Below are 24816 nucleotides of genomic sequence, written 5' to 3'. Positions count from 1 at the left end.
AGACTACAGAAAGATCCCATAATCCTTCAGCAGTTTGGCTATGATACCAAATGGCAGATCCTAGGTTATCCAATACTCACCTAGTAAAACCACAGAATGGTAAGATGACTTGTACACAATATCACACGGGATCCACTTAGGAAATTGCCATAGCCTGGCAGGATACTTTAGATGAACATAGGATTACAAGATATAAAATGAGGACATCGGGCCAAAGACCAAGCAGGAAGCATAAGTTAAAGAAACCAGAGCCCACTAAGAATCGAAAAATATTTCCAACATGGAAGTTTACTCAACCAGAGTTGTAGACCCAATTAACAAATGGACAAATCTACTGCAACACAGAGGTAAATTAAAGGACAATTCATATCCCTATAAAAATGTTATGAAAACCTAACACTTAACACAATAACGCCATACCCATAATGACTAGCAAGATACACGAGTCAACTGATAAGAGGTTAAAGGATACCCACCCTCAACACATGCCTAGCAGCCATTACACAATTGCAAAGCAATACTAAATAGAAATTACATCACAGAAACAAAGCATAAATCAAGGACTGGAACCATACCATCTAGGTTTAAAGGACTTACAACTTTCAGGTTAAGAGTCCCACGTAGCAAAACCAAACAGCACTAACAGCAATTAGTAGATCAGGTAAATCCACTTCATCACTAGTAATCCACAACACAAAGGATGAAAACCAACCACTATGGTTACCAAGTTTCAAGACGGGAAATTCAACCACGACGCTCGCAGTAGTGCACAAACCAAACACCATTAGAGAAAGAACGGAGAGACAGGATTTCTACACAACTTCAAATAGAATAGGTTAGGGTAATAAATGCCACAGCAAAACATTTACAGGAAAAAATAGTTTAGAGATGGTTCACACATAGAATAAAGCATCAGAAACAGTTGACCAAAATAACCAAACAGAGAGACAGCATCGGATCATTTAGTCATAGATGAATACAAGTCATCAGTAGACAGAAAATGAAACACTGTTAAGAGGTACAGTCCAAGCACTAGGCAAGCAGGCTACCATCACCGATACTGACCAACCATACGACACCGTAACTAGTAATCGCCCAGTAGAATAAATGACACAGAGCGCAACTCAAATCACTACCAAGCGCCTCACACACACCCACACATACAATGAAAGGATGATAAAATGGTAAACCATTTATGTAGCAAACACACTCCACTCGCTCCATCATAAACACACTATAGCCCAGCAATGATCGAGCTATGTGATCATAGATGGATCCAGCACAAAGTATTCCACATAGAACCAGGTAAGATATAATTCTGTTAACTTAAATTACACATCAAGTAGACAGGGAATCAATTCAAAAGCACAACTTAAAGATAGTTGAGGTTAAATGCCCAAAGTAGCAATCTAGTTGCATAACACAAAAGTACAAGGTTCAAATACACAAAGATAATAAATTAAAGAAACAGTACCATTACACCAAGACAGATAACATACAGGAGATTCTCAGGTTATAAGAAATCAATTAGATTAAATATATCACAGGTGCACTAATGTCAGCCGGGCTGAGTGGCTCAGACGGTTGAGGCGCTGGCCTTCTGACCCCAACTTGGCAGGTTCGATCCTGGCTCAGTCCGGTGGTATTTGAAGGTGCTCAAATACGACAGCCTCGTGTCGGTAGATTTACTGGCACGTAAAAGAACTCCTGCGGGACTAAATTCCGGCACCTCGGCATCTCCGAAAACCATAAAAGAGTAGTTAGTGGGACGTAAAGCAATTAACATTATTATTATTGCACTAATGTCAGATCCACAAACACTTAACACAATGACAAACAAATTGATTTGCTCACCAAACTGCAGTATGTGTACCAGATTCAATTAAAGGTACTGTACCAGGAAATGATTATGAGGCCAGAGCATGGGAAGGATCTCAGGTAGTGTTCGGTTACTTATTGGAGCAGGTACAGAGATGGATAGTTTCGCACGGCGAATAATAGATGGTGAAATCTTTTTGACAATATATATTAAATATATTCATGTAAATCACCCTGCAGTTAAATATTAATATTAAAATTTTCAGTCAATATTTTCAAAAATGCAGAAATAAAATATCGGTGCTGTTGTATTCTGAGACATCCACTTGATTAAAAATGTCAAAAATAAATATCACTTTCTTAGAGATTGTAAACACCCTATAGTTCATCTAAGATTTCTTAAATTAATTTAAATACCAAAATAACACGTTGCACATAGGATTTCACTTAACCAAATTTCTAGGCTGCGTAAAAATTAAGTCCATCACTTGTGATGCAAACCTACAGTTTTTCTAATATTTTAAACATGATATTAACACACACTTCCATTAATAATGTGATAGTTCAAATAAAAGTTTCAAACACTTGTATACTCCTACAGTTCATCTAAGTTGATTTTATAAGAAAATAAAATGAAATAGTGCGCTTGCAAACCCTAGAATTCATCTACATGAAATTATTTCAAGTTATAAAAGATTTTAAAAAGGAATTTACAGTTCAAAAGCAAGACACGAAGTCTTCTTAAATTATTAGGAATAGCAAGCTGAAATTCACACGAAGCACTTTTCTGTTGTTGGATGGAGCAGTATGATTAACTGAGTGCTTTGTTAAAAGTCAGTTAGTGTCTAAGTGGAATTACTCATTCAAAATATAATAAAATCACCTGGAATCTGCTTATAAGGGTTGGTGAAGTACTGTCCTGCGGCTTGGTGACTGGAACTTCCTGCAGCGTGCAGCCAAAGCTCGAACTCAGCACCAGCAGCATGACAAGTCCGTTCAATGAAGATACCACGTTATTATCCCTCGTTGACGTCCCTCGATGGGTACCATGATAGAAGAAACTACATTAATCCCACGTTGGAAATGACATTCTATGTAGCAGAATCTCACAACACTTTGCCAAGATTTCCGATGTCCTTTTAAAGATAATGTCAGAACATGGAAAGTTCAATTGGCACAAATAATGGATTATAGAGCTCTCAATTATCGTTAAGATTGGTATTATACACTGACACAAGTCTGAATGCACAGTTTGTATTCTCACTTATGTTTTACGATGTAGAATGCATGACATAGAATATCACAGTCTATGCTACAGTATGATGCGTAAGTCAAGTTAATGAAGTAATGACCTACGGTCGTTTTCAAAACGGAAAACACAGTTTTTCACACACACAGTTTATAGAATAAGGATTGAACACCGTCACAGTTCATAATAGTTACTGATTATGTCTTAGGTTCAACTGTAGAATAATCCTCACTGTCCATGAAACACTTGAAAAAATGTCATTAATAACAGTCTCTACAACAGTCTCTGGAATAATAATGTTCATAGATTAAGAAGATTTTATGACTGAATTTGCATAACACGAGTCCGTACAATTTAATATTGCCATGAAAAATCTTAACATTCAGTTAGTCTCTCGTAGTAGTAATCGAAAGTTCGAGAAAATACACGAAAATATAGCCCTGTTATTTGTTGAATGTTTAGTGGAATAATATCTAACATAGTTCGCAATTATACTAGTATATGAGAAATGCGTCTCAGAATCATTCAAATGGTCATAAATTAGAAGTTTAGTTTATCACACGCAATGTCTTAGAATACTGTCACAGTCAATGACAAAGTTCAAAATTATGAGAAAATGACGAAGTCCACAATGCCATCAACTGGTAAATGAAATACTTGAGTCTCCCATTACACTTCAGTTCACAATATCTATTGTAACTTCACTCGGTTAACACCCTCCTAAATATTATATAATGATGATTTAGTCAGAGAAAATTTCATTTCATTCGTCACGATGCGGTAGAAACATTACTTTCGACGTCTTCGCACAATTTCAAAGTGCTCGAGTGTAACTTCTACGTCTTCACGGATCGCGATGGAGCATACTGTCATTCTGTCATAATCGTAGAGTTCAAGGTATACACACGCTGGCTATTCGCTCGGTTCGTTGACCTATTTATATACGGCTGCAAGCAGCACTCTGAGTCAGGTGATGAAGAGGTGATAATACTTCCCAAACTCCTACTTGTTATATCTTGGAAACCACTGGACAGATTAATCTCAAATTTGCAGGGTTGTACTTTTAAAATATGGGCTACAATTTTGTGTTGGTCTCATATTTATTGATCCAGTCATTCAAAAGCTTAAAAATGGTTTTGAGAGAATTCTAAGTGAAAGTAAGCTACAGGCAGTGCTGACGTCACTTGACCTTGCTTCACTCATGCGGTCTCCCTCAAGCAGTGCAGTGAGAACGAGGACCTTCTCTCGCACAGCTGTTTGTGCATCGTAACTTAGCCATTCGCTCATGAATAAAGCTTTATAACTCATATGTGCCAGGGCCTATGCCTTCCTGGTACAGTACAGATCCGTTACCAAAGTTGCATTCAACCAATAGGGGATTTAGCGCAACATTACCAGTTAACCAAGCTTAATTTTGGAAAGATGAACAGGCCTAATCCGTTTAGTGACCGGATCGCTCACCAATACAGAAGCAGGAGATAAAAATTGCAACACAGTACAAGGGCCTTGATATCTACGGGCAAGCTTAGGTGAAAAATTGATAGCCTTACTGATGGAATAACATTTAACATACACCAGATCACCAACTTTCAATTTAGATGACTTCCTACCTTTATCGTACTTATTTTTGACTTTCTCATATGACACATAAATTCTTCCTGGCTTCATTCCAAATCCTTTGAACATAATTACGCTTGGACAATTCAGATAGAAGATCTTTGATACACAGCACATTGGACATAGGGGAGTATGGGGTATAGCTGAACATGAGAGACATTGGTGTCTTACCATGTGATTCATGAGTAGCGGAGTTGAAGGCATGGGCCAACCAGTGCAGATAAGAATCCCATTTGGATTGATTATCATGATGATATGCAATCAATGCTAGGTTCCTATTCAACCTCTCAGCATATGAAGGATTCGGATAGTATGGGGTGGTAGTAATGTGGGAGATGCACAACTCAAACAGATACCTTTTGAATGAATTACTAGTGAAGGAACTAGCGTTGTCAGAGACTAGAAACTTGGGAGGAGCAAAGGATGCAAAAATAGAATTTAAACAGCTGATAGAAGTACGAGAGTTAGTGGATCTGGTGGGAAAAATCCAACAAAACCGGAAGAATGCATCTATACCGACAAAGATGAGAATGTTTCCTAGAGAAGACCGAGGGAGGGGACCTATAAAATCGATGAACAACCTGCACATAGGATGGGAGGCTTGTGATGATGACAACAATCCAACACGGTTATTCAAGTTAGGTTTACTAATGGCACAAGATTCACAGGATTTGATCATATTTCTGATGTCACTGTACAATTTCTTCCAGGCGAAGAACTGCCTGATTTTCTGTCTGGTTTTGAAATTACCTAAATGACCTCCAATGGGAGAGCAGTGATAACACCAAAATATAACTGGTACAAGAACCTTTGGGACAATGATTTTGAGTTATGGTCCTTCCAACCCTTACAACAGGGAACACCCTTAGATAAGGAGTAAGGATTTACTTCAGTGCCACCATTAATTGTGTCGACAATGCTTTTCAATTCTGTGTCAGTTTTTTGATGATCCCCAAATTCGTCGTACAACAGAGGAAGGTCTGAAAGGATGGCACTAACACCAACAGCATTAACTTGAAGTTCTTCCACATCAGGATTCACAACAGTGTTGTAATTTCCATCAAACATCCTACTCAAGCTATCAGCAATGACATTTTCAGAACCCGTGGACGGTGCAGTGAGCTACGGACACATGCCATTGCGCTGAAAAGACACACACACCTACTCTTCATGGATGCCTGACTCAGAGTGAATGCGTCATCACGCCAGCGAGATTGGCTTCACCCGGCTGCCCGCAGCGCTTGCGCAGATTGTCTGAGGCAGTATCGGGAGTTCAAGGGCTAGACACTAAGATGCTATACTATGCAGACAGAGTAGAAGATGGCAAGATCTTCCACTTTAAATAGGATACAACAGTGTTCACTGACACAAGTTTCAACGGTAATAATACCGGATTGAAAAGGTTTACAAGGGAGGTCTTATTCCCCTTAATACCGTCACAATACATAAACTGAAATGAACATAAACAGCTCATTTCCTACAACTAAATTGAAAATGACGCAGATTTCTGCCCTTTTCCTTTCATTATTTTTTGCCTCCATTTCAAACTTGGGTATCTAGGCAGTGATCAAGAGCGACTGGGAGAACTTCACCCAACTTTCACGGCCTCTGGCGTAGCCACAACATCACTGTGACTGAATAGCATACACTTACAGTCCTGGGCACCCAGCATGAGCACCTCCAGTATATCCTAAACAATCTTATGAATGATAATTTCACATCATTCATTATAAGAACCGACTTTATTGGAAATGGTGTCATTATCACTGCTCCTGCCTCAGTCACTTTCAAATTTTTAAAGCCAAGGATGAAACTGAGACACAGAAATAAAAGGGACAAGCCAGAAGATACAGTGCATTATGGCCACTGTATCTCGTCACAGATGGATTGGGAGGCCACCACACCCCGAAGGAGGTGCTCATAGACTTTGCCCCTAAACTGCATGAAGTGCGTATATGTACCGAATTAGATGAAACAATTTTATTATCTAGTGAGAAATATTAGTCCCGTTGTGTACTCTAAGATTTATATGCATTGAACTAGCTAAATTATTTCTGTCACTCAGGTTTCAAGAAGCTCATAGCTGCTATTTGCTACACTGAGGTAGATTTGTCAGCAATAGCTATTTTCAATACTCAGAAATGGGAAGAAAACCATTAAAGCAGCAACAATTCTAAGGTATGTTGTATGCCTGGCCCAGAGGAAAGTCACACGTACGACTGATAATTGACAATAAATTTTGTTATATTTAATTGAATTTCCGGGTTGAACCGTGTTGTACTTGTACTCATGTCATGCACAGTTCGCCGACGTTTCAAATACATTGCAGTATTCTTTGTCAAGGCGACTGAAATACCCCTACTCGATCCGAGGTAATCAGTCTCCCAGGCAGAAATTACACTACTAGAGTGGCCTTGATCTTGGCCTTTTATATCCTAGCCTTTCTGGCTGACGTAAGCCCTGGCTGTCTCGCGAGACTTCTGGAAAGTATATGTCACAGCCAGGTAGTGGGGGCTTGCCCGCGCTGTTATGTAATGGGGTTGCGGCCCGTGTGTTTATGTTGTGGTCTGTATGTCTCAAACTATGAATGATGAGCATCTAAGAATTACTGATTTTGTATCCTTCTTCTCCTTCTTCTAAATTTAGAAGAATTACTGATTTTGTATCCTTCTTCTCTTTCTTCTAAATTTATATTCATAGATCATGAAAGAAGTACAAGAACTGAAGATGCACCCTCTATCTCGGTCAGGAAGGAGAAGTGGATTTTGATGCAATTACATCCCCATTCTGAAACCTTGAAGACTGTACTTCAATAGGTTTTCCTCATTTCTGCAGCCATTTATCTTTCTTTATAGCTCTCTTTTTCATAATTATTCATTACTTGTAACTTGAGGTACCATTCTATGATATCAACTTATTTTTTTATACATCTTATATTTACTATGTAAGAGAAACAAATTTAGGCTGCTAACTAAAGGTACATGAAGATATGAAGGTCTTCATATAATGCCTTCAATGGACAAGTAAATGGACAGTAACCTTATGAAATTTAGAGAGAGAACAGAGAAAGTGATCCATTAAAGGGAGAAAACATTATTATGAATATGAAGATGAAAGAGGAGTCTTCAGGTGACAAAGATTTCAGAATTCTCAAGCCCTCTAGCAAGGGGCAGGTTAGTGAAACTTTTCTTAAAAACCATGCATTCTAGGGCCTTGAAATATGGATCTCTATTTATTTTATTTATTTATCTTTAATAGTGGCGAAGTTATGGTCCTCTCTTACACTTAATGTCCTGTAGAGGCTCACATTTCTGTGTCAGAGAAAGAAAATGAGCTTATCACTGAACTCCTATGACAACTTTGGGTCACGTGGCTAAAATGAGTAAAATATGAAAGGAACAAAATCTTGCGTACTTGAATGTTAGTTAGACTGTGTCACCCACAGATCCAGTAAGAGAACTATGCAAAACTTGGATGTGACAACTGAAACAGTATAAAACTGAATAGTGAACCAACAAACAGTTAAAACTGTTCACCTTCAATAACTCATAAAACATTAAAAATTTATAAAAATTTGTTTTCACATTCAATAATTTACCAAGTAGCTCATAGCAGAACTTCTCTGTGGTGTCAATGCCTGCTGAAACACTGTTATTACTTACTTTTCTAAATTCTTATATACTTCTATTCTTACTACTAACTTTTCCCACCTTTGCAATGAGCACTGCCCTTGTAGTAGTTGCAGAATTGTCATTCCAAGCCTTTTACCAGGAAATAATTTGAACTGAGCCAGGTTTCATCAAGCCATACATCCTAAGCTTAACCACGAGCTGAATGTGCACAAGGGAGTTGGCAAAAAGGATTTGACATTGTGTTCAACTGATATAAATCGATATCATTGGCAGCCTAGGATTAGTTACATGATTCTGTTTCCACCAATAACCTCTAGACCAGGGACAGAAAACCTTTTCCAGCTAGGGTGTCAATTAAGATCTTGTTTATTACTGTATAGTGTGCAATCAGTTATTTTCCTTTAAAATCATCATGGAACCCCTTCATTTTACTTCAATGAGGTACTGTATCGCATTACATATAAACCCATTCAACAGACTGTCTCATGATGTAATTTTCAAACACCACTGAAAATTACATTTCAAAAAACAAGTACATTTTAAGAAATATTTTTGCTTTAACCTAATAAAATATGTAAATGAATATGGCCATAGAATTAACTTTGACATACTTCTAATATAATGTTAATGTGCAATGCTGGCAGATTTTTTACCTATTTATTACATGTTTAAATCAAAAACTTCTGTTAATATGTTGTGCAGAGTGTCATAGAAGTTGTGTCCTTCTCCAGACAGAGCTGAAATTGATAAGTTACAACATTAAATGCATGTGGATTTTGGACAGTTTCATATCCAGAGCACCCCTTCTCCATCATATCAAAAGTAATATTTAAAATATAATATCTAAAATTATTACCACTGATATAATGTCGCACAATAAAACACACAGCAGCGTTTGTTAATCCAGTGTTTTACAATGTTAGGTAATCCATGGCACATTCATTAAGATGCAATGACAGGTACAACTACCATTATTTATTAGAATGCGAAGTGTGTTCTTATTATTACTGCTGATGTATTTGAATAGTGATAGTTTAGTTATTATGTTCATGAGTATGTTTTTGGACTATATAATTATTATAAACTTAAGGACTAAAGTAAAGTGCAGAAAGCTTAAATGTATCCCAAATTAATGCAAGACACATCTTACTGCAATTCTCCTATAACACTCACATTCATTTTTTTAACGTAAGTAACTGTATACAAATTGGTTAGTACAGCAATTTCACATATTAAGATGTGTTGTAATTGTTCATCACTGACAGTAGATTCATATCATCGCTGACAAAACGTTTGTTGGGCAATTTCCCATACTCTTTTCTATTAAGTATTCAATGTGTTATACCAAATGTCAGAAATTATGTGTTCTTGTTAGCCCTGCAATTTTCAACAGAATTCCTTCCCCATCTGCAAATAAATCACACTTAAAAAACACCCATAAAACTTTCTTCATACTCTCCTGAACTTCTTCCAAAAATGAATGTACCTATGTTGCTCATTTCAATTAAAAATAAAAATGTTAGAAAAGGAGAATTATTTTAAAAATCATGCAGGAAAAATTCAATTTTAGAGACATTGAAGAAAGTGGTAGAATTTTTTCCTCATGATTGAACTTACCACCGTTATGTCATCTTCAGCTCCAGAGTCTAATGGGTCATTCTCTACCTTTGGAGTGATTGAAGTCTGAGACTCAACCTTTACGATACTGTCAATTTCAGTAGGGATATTTAAATGTGAATCCTAGAAACAAAACAAATATATAACAAAGAAATTCATCTAGCCTAAATTGCATTTCAAAATTCTGTAATAAGATTCAAAGCAATTCCAAGGCTGTGAAGCAAAACATTTTAAGTAAAAGAAATGATAACAATGTTCAAAAATGAAGATATACTACACTTGTTATAAAAAATTAAAAATCAATATTTTTCAATTCAAATATCAGCTTCTGTAAAAGATAATATCAAACTCAAGAACTCTGATATTTGTAAGAAGGAACATAACAGATGCGTGAGTGAACCAAAAGGTTGCTTGTTATTATCTGCTGGTCTCATATGGTAGCACTGTAGTTGCTATTAAATAATTGCTGTCTGTCTAGAAGGAAATTCTGCCATTCTTCATCATCAATAGCAAATTTTATTCTTGCTTTTTACAGTATTTGTTATTTTAGCAATGATGGTAGCTGTACAGGGAGAGTAGAATTCGGCATCTGTGTGAAAGTTCTTCCTTGAGACACAGTGTCTGGATGAAACATCCCGATTCAGGACAATGGTTCAGATGCACTGCACAGAAGTTTTGGAACTTTTATTGCTCCCTCACGCAGAGCTTAAACATTCCTGCAATCTGGTTAAAGAAACTAAACAATGGTTTAACATCCACCTCTACATGAGAAATACCATTGTTTTATTAAATTGTTAGTAAGTATGCATGGAGCTTTACATCTTACACATAATGTGCACAAAGAAGGGCTATGTACACCCAAGAAATAAGGCAAGACACCATTAATGCATGTGTTTTGAACAAAGAGTGATCGTCATTCTAGAAACGTAATTAAATATTCAGTTACCCTACCAATGTAGCAAGTGCTTATTTCTTAATGGTGGATGAATTCTGCAGATTATTAATGCACTGTGTATTTCCTTAATACACTAGGGAGATTTAACTTCACTGGTAAAGTACTTTTGTATTACTGGTCATTTACTTAATTTTCAATGATGAATGTTTACGAACTAAAACTCTAGGTCTCAAAATCAGACTATTTGAAGCAACAGTGCATCTGAGGTGTTTACTCTCACACCATATGGCATGTTCTAGACATGACGTTCCATTGATCAAAAGCTATGTAAAGTAAGACAATTCGCAGCTGATTACTCTTAAGCCGTGCGTGAAGTTCTAGACATGATCATTAGAGTTGGTGATTTTTAACATTTGCGACAAATGCGAAATACGTCGAAACTTTGTCAGTGTATGTGTCTTCATCTTATATGACCCGTACAAGTGGTTTTTAGCGATTTTAAATTAGCAATAAAATGCAAAATTGGTTCAAAATGTGAAATTATGCAATTTATGCGAAATAGATGAGAAACTCTCGGTTTTATATGAAATAAGCATATATCTTTTAAAAAACGATGCATTTTTCTAACAAATATTCTGAAAAATAATATATATGTTGTTATTTATTTCAGGAGAAACAATTAATATGGCGCCCATTGCGATCATAAGGCGGTAACATACTTTGACGGACACTTCCATCCTGGTGCACGGTTAGCTGGTCAGAGATTTATTCTGTTTGTTTTGCAGCCTACCCAATAGATGTCAGATAATACATGAAGCTATTTTCTCTGTGTACATGGTAACTCTGAGCTGAAGCCCAGAAAATAAAAATCACCTCAGTTTGCCGCTCGCTGTAAACAATCATGGCGGCATCCAAGCGCAGCATGGATGAGGTTTTTCGTAACTGGCTTGAAAATAGTGATGTTGAAAGTAGAAATGATTCTCTGGAGAGAGAAAATACTTCTTCTCCTTCAACTGACAGTGATGAAAGTGATTCTGATATCAGTTCCGAGATGACAGTGCAAATTGAAACTACATGACAAAACCAGAATGCAACAAGAGTGGGTGAAAAGTCTAGTAAAATGATACTTGGAATTATGATCTTGTTGACAATAAGCCTGTTTCTGTAACATGCAAATCAGTTTCTGGAATTCACTCTATAGCGAGAGGGGTTGGGAAATAATCCGAAAGAAATGGACGTAGGGAATGAATTTATAACCCCACAGCTCTGGGATCACGTTACTAAGGAAACCAATGCCCATGCCTCTATATTTCTTGCTAATTTATCTGCTTCCTTTGAAACCAGTAATAATTTCGAGCAAAAATATTAGTTTCCTGTTACTAAAGACGAGCTGAAAGCTCACTTTGCTCTGTGTATTCTTATGAATGTGATTAGTCAAATTTATGTTAAAGTGACGGAAAAATACATAAATGGTACGCAAGGGAATATTTCCTTTCACAAGTAATGGTGGGACAAAGGGTTAGAACATTCCATGTGTGGAATATCTTTCACTGGCCAAAGAGCACTGCAAAGAATAATCAATCAGACAGCAAATACACTTTCAAGCACACACGTTCATTCTCTTTGTGATGACCCTAGATCATAGTCGGTTATTCTTGACACCGGTATTGAGCAGTAATTCCTGTTTTAAAGTACGGTAGTGATTTATTTTATTGTCTGGTAGCCATGGGTAGAAGCGAACTGACTATCAAACAGCATGCCGAGAGTCACAAATCGGGATATTTTTATGTAAGCGATACAGATAAGCCAATATTGATATGCCGTCTTTGTAATCAGAGACTTGAAGGAAAAAAATATTTTGCAGTCCTTCCTTTGACTCGGCAGCACTGCTGTGCATTTGGGCCTCCACGAACAGTGTCGATGTAGAAATTTTTTTAGCAAGTACAAGATAATTGTAACGGATAGGCGGTCTCGAATGAAGAAGGATACCGTTTAAACAATTGGCATGTTGTACTTCAATCATCATTGAAATTCCTGTTCCTTGTAGGTGTGTTGTACTATGATAAATAAATACGTTCAGAATAGTATTTTTTACTCTGAAATTGTGTTTGTAAATTTGTAAATAGGCATATTCGTGTGTGTGCGTTAATACTTCTTGCAGTCTTATGTTGATGTTTGTCTTATTTTCTATAGTGAATTCAAAGGTTGTGGGCTCAAATCCAACTGGTGTCCAGTTGGCCATTTTTGTTCTGTACTTAACATCTCTTCAACACGTACTAAATGTACGAAACACAACCTAATAGGTTGAAAGTCGGTTTTGATTAGCAAATTATGCCTATTTTTAACCAATTTGCTACAAAATGCTAAATTTGAGAAATTTAGATGCTACAAAATGCTAAATTTGAAAATCAAAACACTAAATCTCTCACTTTTAAATGCTATAAACCACAAACTCTAATGATCATCTATTCAGATGACACCATGTGAAGTGAGAGAAATTCCACAGAAGCTTTTCTCTACTTCCTCAGAAGTGAACCATGACTGACCTAATAATTGTCAAAGATTTGAAAGCAATCAACCACTGAGGTATTATTGAAGTGATATTTCATGCCCAGATGTAGATAATATAGCTCCATGTCAGTCATTTTATGTTTTCACGTCCGTAGGTGTGAGAATAATATAATACAAGTTACAAGTTTTTCGCTGTGTAGAAACACAAAAAATTATAACACCAATACAAGTAGAAATAAACAATTATAGACTACACAACAACAAGGTCATGAGACAAATTGAAGACATCTTCATCTGTCTTCTTCTTAAAATCTATAGCAAGGTTTGGATCTCTGACATCTTCAGTATTCCATTTTTGACTGTTCTTCCTTTTCAGTTTCTTCACTTTTAGTTGACATTCGCTCAAAACCCTGTTGTAGCTGCTACAACAAGTTTCTACAGTCCTTCAGCTGTGTCTTTAACTGCTGCTTTACTAAAATGCAATCGATTGAAATCAATTACCACCACCTAGTATTTTCCAAGTATAATGTCTTCATGAATGGTGTTGAAATAATATATTTGCAACCACCAGCTGATTGTAAGTGCAGCATTCCAAAAAAAAATTCCTCAATCATTCCATGTACCAAGCCCAAATTGGCTCACAACCATTCCATCTTTACTCTCTCCAATAACAGCATTCCAGTCTCTAACATTATCATATTCTCATCTACTTTAAAATCTTTGATTATTAATATTGTCATATCCTGTACCCCAGCCACCATGTCGGCCACCTGCGGATGTTCAACCGATAAAAATGTCGAAGATCCATGAACTACGTTGAAACTCTTTCCTTTCTGTCACTTGGAAATAATCAATATTTGTCAAGTATTCCATCGGTGGTTAAGGGTGGCGTGAAAATTCTAAGGCATTGATTGGTTTCCTGCAAATCTGATTTTGCAGCTCTGCCTTTGAATCTCGGAGCTAGGGAAGCCTGGCTGATATGGTAGTGGCCAGACTTGCACTGCCACCCTGGGTCACCTTCGCCTCCTAGGTAAGCCTGTCTTTTACTTTGTGGTTCTATAACTTCCCAATTCATTCACCAAACTAAGCAGCTTTCAGGCCTTCTCAATCACTTAAGTTTACCTGATATTCAGGAGTGTTAAAATTTCCATTATTTACTATTGTTTTCAAGTGTTTCAACTGAACATCATTATAGTGTAAATTTTGAGGCATAGCTTTCAATTTGGTTGAAGTGAGTCAATTTAACATAAAGAATGTAACAATGTAATTTTATTTCATTTTTCACTCACTCTTTAGTGTGGGGAATAGCATTTTCATGAACTGGAATGTGCTTATTCCGAAGAGAGAATTTAAAATGGATGTACTTTTATCGTGTCATGACCTCATGGTCAACAGTTTTTATGGTACAACTTAAAATCTATTGGGGATTATTTTCATAATTTTAAATCCTCACTTGAAGGCGCTTGTTGTTCCAACTTCTTGTAGCTTATGAATAGGAACTGTCCTGGCATTTGCTTCGGAGTGCAAAAGGGAAACCACAAAAGAACAAAAAAATTCTCAGCACAGCTGACTGTGGGGTTCGAACCCACTCACATGCCAACTACAGAGCTTGGCTCCATGTAAGTGTAATGATTATAGGCTAATAAGCCTCATGAGCCACACACTTAAAGTATTCCTTCGTGTAATACATAACAGAATCAAGACTAAGTGTGAACAAGACCTCGACGAAACACAGTTTGGGTTCAGAAATTCGTTTGGTACAAGGGAAGCATTGTTTGCGCTAAATATCCTAATTCAGAACAGTCTAGATCAACAGCAAGAAGTATTTGCTTGTTTCATTGATTTTGAAAAGGCATTTGACAGAGTACAACATCCAAAACTTGTAGAACTCCTAAAGGATATAGGAGTTGACAGCAAAGATATCCGCATTATTGAAAACCTTTACTGGAGACAAAATGACGTCTGAATTGGAAATCAAACTACAAACGAGATAGCCATCCAAAGAGGAGTTAGGCAAGGTTGTGTTTTGTCTCCATTGTAATTCAACCTTTACTCGGATAAAATTTTCAAAACAGCTTTAGAAAATCAACAATATGGAATAAAAGTAAATGGCGGCATAATTAACAACATAAGATATGCGGATGATACAGTCATCCTGTGTGGCAATTTTGAAGGTCTCCAACTCCTGCTCAATAATATCAGTGCAGTAAGTGGGGACATGGGACTAAAAATAAATGTAAACAAGACCAAGTTCATGATCTTCAGCAGACGTGCCAATGCTGAGGCAATCTTACAACTAAACAACCGACAGATTGAGAGAGTAACCACTTTTAAATATCTGGGTGCCACTGTCACTGAACAACTTGATCCCGAGAAAGAAGTGAAACAGAGGATAGCAATAGCACGAAAAATATTTACAAAAATGAAATCTTTCTTTTGCAATGACTACTTAAATTTAAAACTTAGACAGAGGATGGTCAAGTGCTATATATGGTCAGCCTTGCTATATGGTGTGGAAACATGGACTCTCAAGAATATATCAGTGAAATGCTTGGAAGCCTTTGAAATGTGGATCCACCGTAGGATGCTCAGGATTTCGTGGGTTGCATGACTAACGAACCAAGAAGTACTCAGAAGGGCAAGAGCAAGTCGGGAACTCGTTCAAACAATAAAACTCTGGAAGATCTCTTACCTTGGCCACATCCTTCGAAATGACCGTTACCTCATCTTACAGCGGATTGTACAAGGCAAAATACAGGGTCGAAGAGGTGTCAGGAGGAGGCGAACATCATAGCTTGGAAACATCAAAGAATGAACTGGAATTCACAGTGTTGAAAGACTTTTCCACCTAGCAAGAGATCGTTCTGCATTCGCCACAGTGATCGCCAACGTCAGGGGGACCTGATACGGTAATATGAAGAAGAAGAAGAAGACTCCCCTCAGTGATACTGTTACTGAAACATAATGTAAAATAGTTGATCCAAGGACAGGTATCAAAATCATTTACATTTGTGGAAAAAAGTATTTATCTGAGGAAGGGGTGACAATTCCGCATGCGATTCATCATTACTACTTTGTCTCACACTTTCTTGTAGTTCAATATCGCCACTGATATTGATATAGCTCTCCAGAATTGCTATTTACGAGGAAACATTCAATTTCTTCATCAACAAGAGATAAATGTATACTTCAAGATGCCATGATGGCTATACGTTAGCAGGAAAGATGTTCTACTTCAACAAAGCTGAAATAACACGAGATCGGTTTCAAGACACATGAAATGGAGTGGAATATCTGCTGTAGAGAACTGCTTTGAGCATTTCCATGGAATCTCAAAGCATGACACTATATTATGTTCATTTGTGAGATCGGTGAAGTACACACTGCACAAAAACTTATATATAAGGGTTTGGTAGACGAGCCACGGCGTTCAATAATGTATATATACGGGATGGCAGTGAAAAGGTTAGCTAAAACTGGTCAGTCATTCTCTAAACCTGACACTTTTCATCATTTTAATCTTACTTCGTTCAATCTTTGATCTATTCCACTGTTAGAAAATTAGAGTCTAACATCACTAGTAAAATGCCCTACCTTAAGAATCAATCAATCAATCAATCAATCAATCAATCAATCAATCAATCAATCAATCAATCAATCAATCAATCAATCAATCAATCAATCAATCAATCAATCAATCAATCAATCAATCAATCAATCAATCAATCAATCAATCAATCAATCAATCAATCAATCAATCAATCAATCAATCAATCAATCAATCAATCAATCAATCAATCAATCAATCAATCAATCAATCAATCAATCAATCAATCAATCAATCAATCAATCAATCAATCAATCAATCAATCAATCAATCAATCAATCAATCAATCAATCAATCAATCAATCAATCAATCAATCAATCAATCAATCAATCAATCAATCAATCAATCAATCAATCAATCAATCAATCAATCAATCAATCAATCAATCAATCAATCAATCAATCAATCAATCAATCAATCAATCAATCAATCAATCAATCAATCAATCAATCAATCAATCAATCAATCAATCAATCAATCAATCAATCAATCAATCAATCAATCAATCAATCAATCAATCAATCAATCAATCAATCAATCAATCAATCAATCAATCCTGATCTGCATTTAGGGCAGTCGCCCAGGTGACAGATTCCCTATCTGTTGTTTTCCTAGCCTTTTCCTAAATGATTTCAAAGAAATTGGAAATTTATTGAATGTCTCCCTTGGTAAGTTATTCCAATCCGTATCTCCCCTTCCTATAAATGAATATTTGCCCCAATTTGTCCTCTTGAATTCCAACTTTATCTTCATATTGTGTTCTCTCCTACTTTTACAAACGCCATTCAAACTTATTCGTCTACTAATGTCATTCCACGCCATCTCTCCGCTGACAGCTCGGAACATACCACTTAAATGGAATAACATCAATAAGATAATTTATTGAATTTACCACATAATCAATACAAAATGTCATACTTTAGTTGGTTTACTTTGGCATATTAATTAAAATGGTACATGTTTCGCCTTGAATTCAGGCATCATCAGTCATTATCTTAACTTAAAAATAGAAACAGGCATCTGATTTATATATACATGAAATAAAATTAAAAAACCTTGGAGAGACTAACATTACAATTAACATATAGTAAAAGAATTAAAGTTAAGTTGGTTATAAGGATATTACAATGAGTCAGTAAAATTACAGTTGGTGAAAGTAATGGTGATATGACATTAGAAGGTTTCTATTATAATTAAAAAGAAAGAACAAAGCATAATTAAAAAGAAAGAACAAAGCAACAGTTTGTCATGAACGAGTGATAAGGATTGCTAAAAATTATGTTGGCCGACCAGCGGTTACAACGAAAATGACAACGATGGTCGTATTTAATAAAAATGTAGCTGAAAATAATAGTGAAATACGGTCATGTGACCGTCAATACTTGTTGACTAGAGATAAATTGAAAGTCAATGGCATATGGTGATATGGTTCAGTTTAATAAGAATACGAAGTTGAATAACGATGTTTAAATAGGGCCTTTATGGACCATCTCAATTTGTTGCAAATACTGCAATGTTCTTAAGAATGTGTGGATGATTGACATTCGAGTCAATACAGAAGTGTTACAGTTGAATCTGTAAAAGGAAACAAAAAACGTGGTGTTAATTGAGTGAAAAATCGTAATTGAATGTTAAAGTGAAGATTGTGTACACTTACCATTAGACTAAGAGTTTGTTTGTTACATTATTATGTTATTAACTGAACGTTATTGTCGACTGTCTGCTTCTTACTGCGAGTGTTGTAACAGTATGTTTGAGTTGGAGGTGGAACTGTTTGCGAAGGTGTGGCTATGGGCTTGTTTGTAGTGCTTGGAGGGGAGTTGCTATTGGCGGAAGAGCGAGGGGGTAGTGTGCTGCGCGTTGTAACGGTGAGATGCCGTTGGAGGGAGCGAAAATACAGTAGGTGTGGCTAAAGGTCTATTGGTAGCAATTGAATTAGAGGTAATGGTGGTGAGGGGAAGGGAGGGGATTGTGTTAGTTGTAGAGGAGGTAGGGGGGCTTATTGATTTGAGGTTGAAAACTTTTAGGAATATATTGGTGAGGGGAATTGAATCTTGTAATAGACATAAAGTCTGTTCATACAAGGGGCTTTTTTTATACCAATGATATCGTTTAAGTTCTTTTCTTTGTTGAAATGTTGGTCTAGGAAAATGAATAAATTTTCATACTCAATCATAAGTTTACTTTTGTTGACTCTTAAGGATATGAAGGTCTTGTTCTATAGTGGTTAATTTGTGTCCTGTGTCCCTCATGTGGTTGGCCATTGCTGAAAATTTGTTATGTCTTTGTGCATTATAATGTTTGGCGTATCTAGTGGAGAAGCTGCGGCCAGTTTGGCCAACATAGGAAAAATTACATGTGGAGCATTTTAGTCTGTATATTCCTGATCCAGAGTAACTATTGTCTGTGATGTTAATAGAGTTATGATTAAAGAATAGATTACGATTAGTGTTTTTTGTTTTATAGGCTATTTTTACATCGTGCTTCATTAGTGAATTGGATATCGGATAAATACCATAGTTATTGAATGTGAATTTAGCGTATTTTGGTTTAACGGGTTTCAATGGGGTTAAATTTGTAGCTAATTTTAATTTGGTTTTATTGATGATTTTATCAATTATATCTGTATGAAATCCATTGAATTTAGCTATTTCTTTAATGAATTGTAATTCTTTCTTTAAAATTACGGGGGGACATAGGGATTTTTAATGCCCTATATATTAGACTGTGAGAAGTGGCTTTTTTATGTGAGTTGGGATGTAAAGAATCTTTTTTTATGGTTGTTGGAGAAAAGGTGGGTTTTCTGTATATTTGGAAGTCAAACTTGTTTGATAATCGTGTGATTTTGATGTCTAAGAAATTTAAAGAGCTATTGATTTCATCTTCTTTAGTGAATTTAATGTTGTTGTCCAAATTGTTGAGGAAGGATAATATGTTGTCACTGTTACTGATTTGTTTATCTATGATTGCTATGGTATCATCGACATAATGATGCCAAAGACAGAGTCCGTTGATGTTATTGATAATTTTGCTGTGTTCGAGGTTATCCAGGTATATATCAGCTAATATTCCAGATAACGGGTCTCCCATCGCCAAACCTTCCTGTTTGTAAATTTTCTTATTGAAGGTGAAGTAATTATTGTTTAAAACGAAAATAAGTAATTTTAACCACTCATCAATTTCGATTTTACTCAATTTGCTATGTTTCGATAGATTGTTCCTTATGATTTTAATAGTATTATTGATAGGGATATTTGTATACATGTTGGTGATATTGAAAGAGCATAAAACGTGGTTTTGTTGTAGATTGCATTTATTTAGGGAATTGCAAAGTTCGATCAAGTTTTTTATGGGGTTGGAGTTGTTGAATTTGAAATGTTTTTTCAGGAATTTGTGTAGGAATTGAGAAGTTTTATAGGTAGGACTATTCATACTATTAATTATAGGTCAAATGGGGACTTCCTTTTTTGAATTTTGGGTAATGATCTTACTGTAGGTAACTTTGGGTTCATTATGGTTAATTTCTGATAATCGTGATCATTTAAACTAAAAGTAGAATTTATGAGAAGGTTCTTTAAGTCGCGCTGTATTTTGTTTGTTGGATCTTTATTAATTATAGTATAGGTTATGTCTGATAGAAAGGTTTCTGTTTTATCTATGTAATCTTGTTTACTCACTATTACTATGGTGTTGCCTTTATCTGCTTTGGTTATTACTACATTACTATTATGGATTTTAGATTTCAGATTTACGATTTGTTCTGAGATGTTGTAGTTGTTGTTAGATGTTATCTCATTAAACAATGTTGGGAGTCACTTTTTTACTTCAACAGTTTGTCATAAACGAGTGATAGGATTGCTAAAAATTATGTTGGCCGACCAGCGGTTACAACGAAAATGACAATGATGGTCGTATTTAATAAAAATGTAGCTGAAAATAATAGTGAAATACGGTCATGTGACCGTCAATACTTGTTGACTAGAGATAAATCGAAAGTCAATGGCATATAGTGACATGGTTCAGTTTAATAAGAACACGAAGTTGAATAACGATGTTTAAATAGGGCTTTTATGGACCATCTCAATTTGTTGCAAATACTGCAATGTTCTTAAGAATGTGTGGATGATTGACATTTGAGTCGATACAGAAGTGTTACAATTGAATCTGTAAAAGGAAACAAAAAACGTGGTGTTAATTGAGTGAAAAATCGTAATTGAATGTTAAAGTGAAGATTGTGTACACTTACCATTAGACTAAGAGAGGGTAGTTTGTTACGTTATTATGTTATTAACTGAACGTTATTGTCGACTGTCTGCTTCTTACTGCGAGTGTTGTAACAGTATGTTTCAGTTGGAGGTGGAACTGTTTGCGAAGGTGTGGCTATGGGCTTGTTTGTAGAACTTGGAGGGGAGTTGCTATTGGCGGAAGAGAGAGGGGGAAGTGTGCTGCTGCGCGTTGTAACGGTGAGATGCCGTTGGAGGGAGCGAAAATACAGTGGGTGTGGCTAAGGGTCTATTGGTAGCATTTGAATTAGAGGTAATGGTGGTGAGGGGAAGGGAGGGGATTGTGTTAGTTGTAGAGGAGGTAGGGGGGCTTATTGATTTGAGGTTGAAAACTTTTAGGAATATATTGGTGAGGGGAATTGAATCTTGTAATAGACATAAAGTCTGTTCATACAATGGGCTTTTTTTTATATCAATGATATCGTTTAAGTTCTTTTCTTTGTTGAAATGTTGGTCTAGGAAAATGAATAAATTTTCATACTCAGTCATAAGTTTACTTTTGTTGACTCTCTTAAGGATATGAAGGTCTTGTTCTATAGTGGAAAATTTGTGTCCTGTGTACCTCATGTGGTTGGCCATTGCTGAAAATTTGTTATGTCTTTGTGCATTATAATGTTCGGCGTATCTAGTGGAGAAGCTGCGGCCAGTTTGGCCAACATAGGAAAAATTACATGTGGAGCATTTTAGTCTGTATATTCCTGATCCAGAGTAACTATTGTCTGTGATGTTAATAGAGTTATGATTAAAGAATAGATTACGATTAGTGTTTTTTGTTGTATAGGCTATTTTTACATCGTGCTTCATTAGTGAATTGGATATCGGATAAATACCATAGTTACTGAATGTGAATTTAGCGTATTTTGGTTTAACGGGTTTCAATGAGTTTAAATTTGTAGCTAATTTTAATTTGGTTTTATTGATGATTTTATCAATTATATCTGTATGAAATCCATTGAATTTAGCTATTACTTTAATGAATTGTAATTCTTTCTTTAAAATTACGGGGGGGACATAGGGATTTTTAATGCCCTATATATTAGACTGTGAGAAGTGGCTTTTTTATGTGAGTTGGGATGTAAAGAATCTTTTTTTATGGTTGTTGGAGAAAAGGTGGGTTTTCTGTATATTTGGAAGTCAAACTTGTTTGATAATCGTGTGATTTTGATGTCTAAGAAATTTAAAGAGCTATTGATTTCATCTTCTTTAGTGAATTTAATGTTATTGTCCAAATTGTTGAGGAAGGATAATATGTTGTCACTGTTACTGATCTGTTTATCTATGATTGCTATGGTATCATCGACATAATGATGCCAAAGACAGAGTCCATTGATGTTATTGATAATTTTGCTGTGTTCGAGGTTATCCAGGTATATATCAGCTAATATTCCAGATAACGGGTCTCCCATTGCCAAACCTTCCTGTTTGTAAATTTTCTTATTGAAGGTGAAGTAATTATTGTTTAAAACAAAACTAAGTAATTTTAACCACTCATCAATTTCGATTTTACTCAATTTGCTATGTTTCGATAGATTGTTCCTTATGATATTAATAGTATAATTGATAGGGATATTTGTATACATGTTGGTGATATTGAAAGAGCATAAAACGTGGTTTTGTTGTAGATTGAATTTATTTAGGGAATTGCAAAGTTCGATCGAGTTTTTTATGGGGTTGCAGTTGTTGAATTTGAAATGTTTTTTCAGGAATTTGTGTAGGAATTGAGAAGTTTTATAGGTAGGACTATTCATACTATTAATTATAGGTCAAATGGGGACTTCCTTTTTATGAATTTTGGGTAATGATCTTACTGTAGGTAACTTTGGGTTCATTATGGTTAATTTCTGATAATCGTGATCATTTAAACTAAAAGTAGAATTTTTGAGAAGGTTCTTTAAGTCGCGCTGTATTTTGTTTGTTAGATCTTTATTAATTATAGTATAGGTTATGTCTGATAGAAAGGTTTCTGTTTTATCTATGTAATCTTGTTAACTCGTTATTACTATGGTGTTGCCTTTATCTGCTTTGGTTATTACTACATTACTATTATGGATTTTAGATTTCAGATTTACGGTTTGTTTTGAGATGTTGTAGTTGTTGTTAGATGTTATCTCATTAAACAATGATACTTGAATGGAATAATATCAATAAGTTAATTTATTAAATTTACCACCTAATCAATACAAAATTTCATCAATACGGATCAAGAATGATATTTATCACATGTAATATTAATGCAACCAGGCAATGATAAAACCTAATACGTATTTGAACCTAAGAATTAAAATAGGCAAGATTTCTAGAGATATTAAGTTTCTTAAAGATTGCTTGAAATTAGAGTTGGTTCCTAAGTTTCTCAAATCTTTGCTATGAAAAGGTCATCCCCATTCAAAATCTAATGTCACTCAAAAGAAAGTAAACAGCATATGGTTAAAAAATGAAATCAAGCTATTGTACAGGAAGCAATCTCTATAGAATTTACAATTATACAGGGCACATTTGACCATCTCTCAAAAACTATCTCAACTTGAATGGAATTCATTTTTAAGGCACACTGACCTTAAAATATCTTACACATTAGACAGGAAACAGAAATCCCTAAACCATAAATTATCTTCTTTACAAGAAAACAAGCATAAAACTTCCGACCATAACACAACCAACAAAATGCCCCTTTCCCATTTGACTAACATTTCCACTACTATCAATCTTTCTAATACTGCCTTCTCCAAACAAGAGATGAATCTATTGGATAAGGGTATTAAATAAAATTGGCCTAATATCAAAAAAGCAGACGACATATTTACCACCATCGCTGAAACCGAAACTAATATTGATAAAACAAATTCCGATTGAGAAGCAAAATGACATACGTTATGAAGTAAAAAAGAGACTCCCAACATTGTTTAATGAGATAACATCTAACAACAACTATAACATCTCAAAACAAATCGTAAATCTGAAATCTAAAATCCATAATAGTAATGTAGTAATAACCAAAGCAGATAAAGGCAACACCATAGTAATAATGAATAAACAAGATTACATAGATAAAACAGAAACCTTTCTATCAGACATAACCTATACTATAATTAATAAAGATCCAACAAACAAAATACAGCGCGACTTAAAGAACCTTCTCAAAAATTCTACTTTTAGTTTAAATGATCACGATTATCAGAAATTAACCATAATGAACCCAAAGTTACCTACAGTAAGATCATTACCCAAAATTCATAAAAAGGAAGTCCCCATTTGACCTATAATTAATAGTATGAATAGTCCTACCTATAAAACTTCTCAATTCCTACACAAATTCCTGAAAAAACATTTCAAATTCAACAACTCCAACCCCATAAAAAACTCGATCGAACTTTGCAATTCCCTAAATAAATGCAATCTACAACAAAACCACGTTTTATGCTCTTTCAATATCACCAACATGTATTCAAATATCCCTATCAATAATACTATTAATATCATAAGGAACAATCTATCGAAACATAGCAAATTGAGTAAAATCGAAATTGATGAGTGGTTAAAATTACTTATTTTCGTTTTAAACAATAATTACTTCACCTTCAATAAG

The 24816-nt window shown here is 35.4% G+C and overlaps 1 protein-coding gene across 1 annotated transcript in view; it reads right to left on the bottom strand.

Moving 5' to 3' along the window:
• Positions 1-24816, bottom strand: part of LOC136875055 (zinc finger protein OZF) — a 149919-nt gene that overhangs the window by 99077 nt on the left and 26026 nt on the right. The window contains exon 3 of the mRNA XM_067148780.2: positions 9934-10056. Within this exon, the coding sequence (XP_067004881.2) occupies positions 9934-10056 (123 nt within the window). The remainder of the gene's footprint in view (positions 1-9933; positions 10057-24816) is intronic.

Source organism: Anabrus simplex, chromosome 5 (assembly GCF_040414725.1).
Source record: "Anabrus simplex isolate iqAnaSimp1 chromosome 5, ASM4041472v1, whole genome shotgun sequence".
Classification (NCBI taxonomy): Eukaryota; Metazoa; Arthropoda; class Insecta; order Orthoptera; family Tettigoniidae; genus Anabrus; species Anabrus simplex.
This window is presented reverse-complemented; position numbering and strand designations above follow the sequence as displayed.